The 1,187-nt window shown below is 40.4% G+C and overlaps 1 protein-coding gene across 1 annotated transcript; it reads left to right on the plus strand.

Annotated features, from left to right (window-relative positions):
- The first annotated feature begins 800 nt into the window (after positions 1 to 800).
- On the plus strand, positions 801 to 1,187 carry LOC120077911. Its single transcript, XM_039032016.1, has one exon. The coding sequence runs from the start codon at positions 801 to 803 to the stop codon at positions 1,185 to 1,187; it is 387 nt and encodes a 128-aa protein (XP_038887944.1).

A 1,187-nucleotide genomic window follows, 5' to 3' on the forward strand; every position in this document is an offset into this window, starting at 1 on the left:
GTAAATTTTCTAATTACTGGTAAGTTCCCCTATGACATGCCAAGTTCTAGAAAGGCTAAACTGAGGATTGATTCCAAATACTTTGTTTAGGACCCGTCATACATTTGGAAGATTTGCTCTAACCAAATCATTAGAAGGTGTGTCCCAGATGAAGAGTTTTAAGTCTGTACTTTCATTTTGTCATTAGATGGCGTGTGGAGGGTATTTTAGCCCAATGAGGACTGCTAGGAAGGTTTTGGATATTAGGTTGATCTGAAATTCTCTATTTCCTGACTGTTTTGCATTTTGTAGTTCTTGTGAGAGATGTCAAATGTTGGGTTCTTTATCTAGGAGAAACGAAATGCCACTTAATTCTATTCTTATGTGTGAGATTTTTTATGTTCGGGGCATGGATTTCATGGGACCCTATCCTTCCTCTTATGGGTACTTGTATATTCTGTTGGCAATGGATTATGTATCGAAGTGGGTTGAGATTATCCCCACTAGGATTACCAATGCTGTTGTTGTTTCAAGTTTCTCAAAGGCTAACATCTTTTCCAAGTTTGGATTCCTCGAGCAATAATTAGTGACCAGGGTACACACTTTTGCAACCGGACCATTGAGACACTTATGATGAAGTATGGATTCCACCATCGGGTTGCTACTCTGTACCATCCTCAAATGAATGACCAAGCAAAAATATCTTATTGAGAGGTCAAGAGCATCCTGGAAAAACTATCAATCCAACAAGGAAAGATTGGAGCACACGCCTTGATTATGCTCTTTAGGCTTACACAACTGCTTTCAAAACTCCCATTGGGATGACACCCTTCAAGCTTGTCTATGGTACGACATTGCCGATAGAAGTCGAGGACAAGGCCAATTGGGTGGTTAAGCAATGCAATATGAATCTAGCCCAAGCCAGTGAAGAGAGACTTCTAGAACTACCAGAATTGGAGGAATTACGCCTTGAAGCCTATGAAAACCCAAGAATCTATAAAGAAAAGTCAAAACTAAGGAAGAAATTCAAGGTTGGTCAGAAAGTGCTGCTTTACAGTTCACATCTCTCACTCATGCCCGTTGAGATTAGGAGCCTGAAAACAGGGAAGGAGTTCAAGGTGAACGGGCACCGCCTTAAAATATTTAATGAAGGGGAAGTCAACTCAGCTTACTCGAGTTTTCTGTTGACTCTGCCTTCTATCATTTGA

Source organism: Benincasa hispida, chromosome 1 (assembly GCF_009727055.1).
Source record: "Benincasa hispida cultivar B227 chromosome 1, ASM972705v1, whole genome shotgun sequence".
Classification (NCBI taxonomy): domain Eukaryota; kingdom Viridiplantae; phylum Streptophyta; class Magnoliopsida; order Cucurbitales; family Cucurbitaceae; genus Benincasa; species Benincasa hispida.

Coding starts and splice junctions, on each gene's coding strand:
- LOC120077911 (XM_039032016.1), top strand. CDS start 801: ATGACACCCTTCAAGCTTGTCTATGGTACGACATTGCCGATAGAAGTC.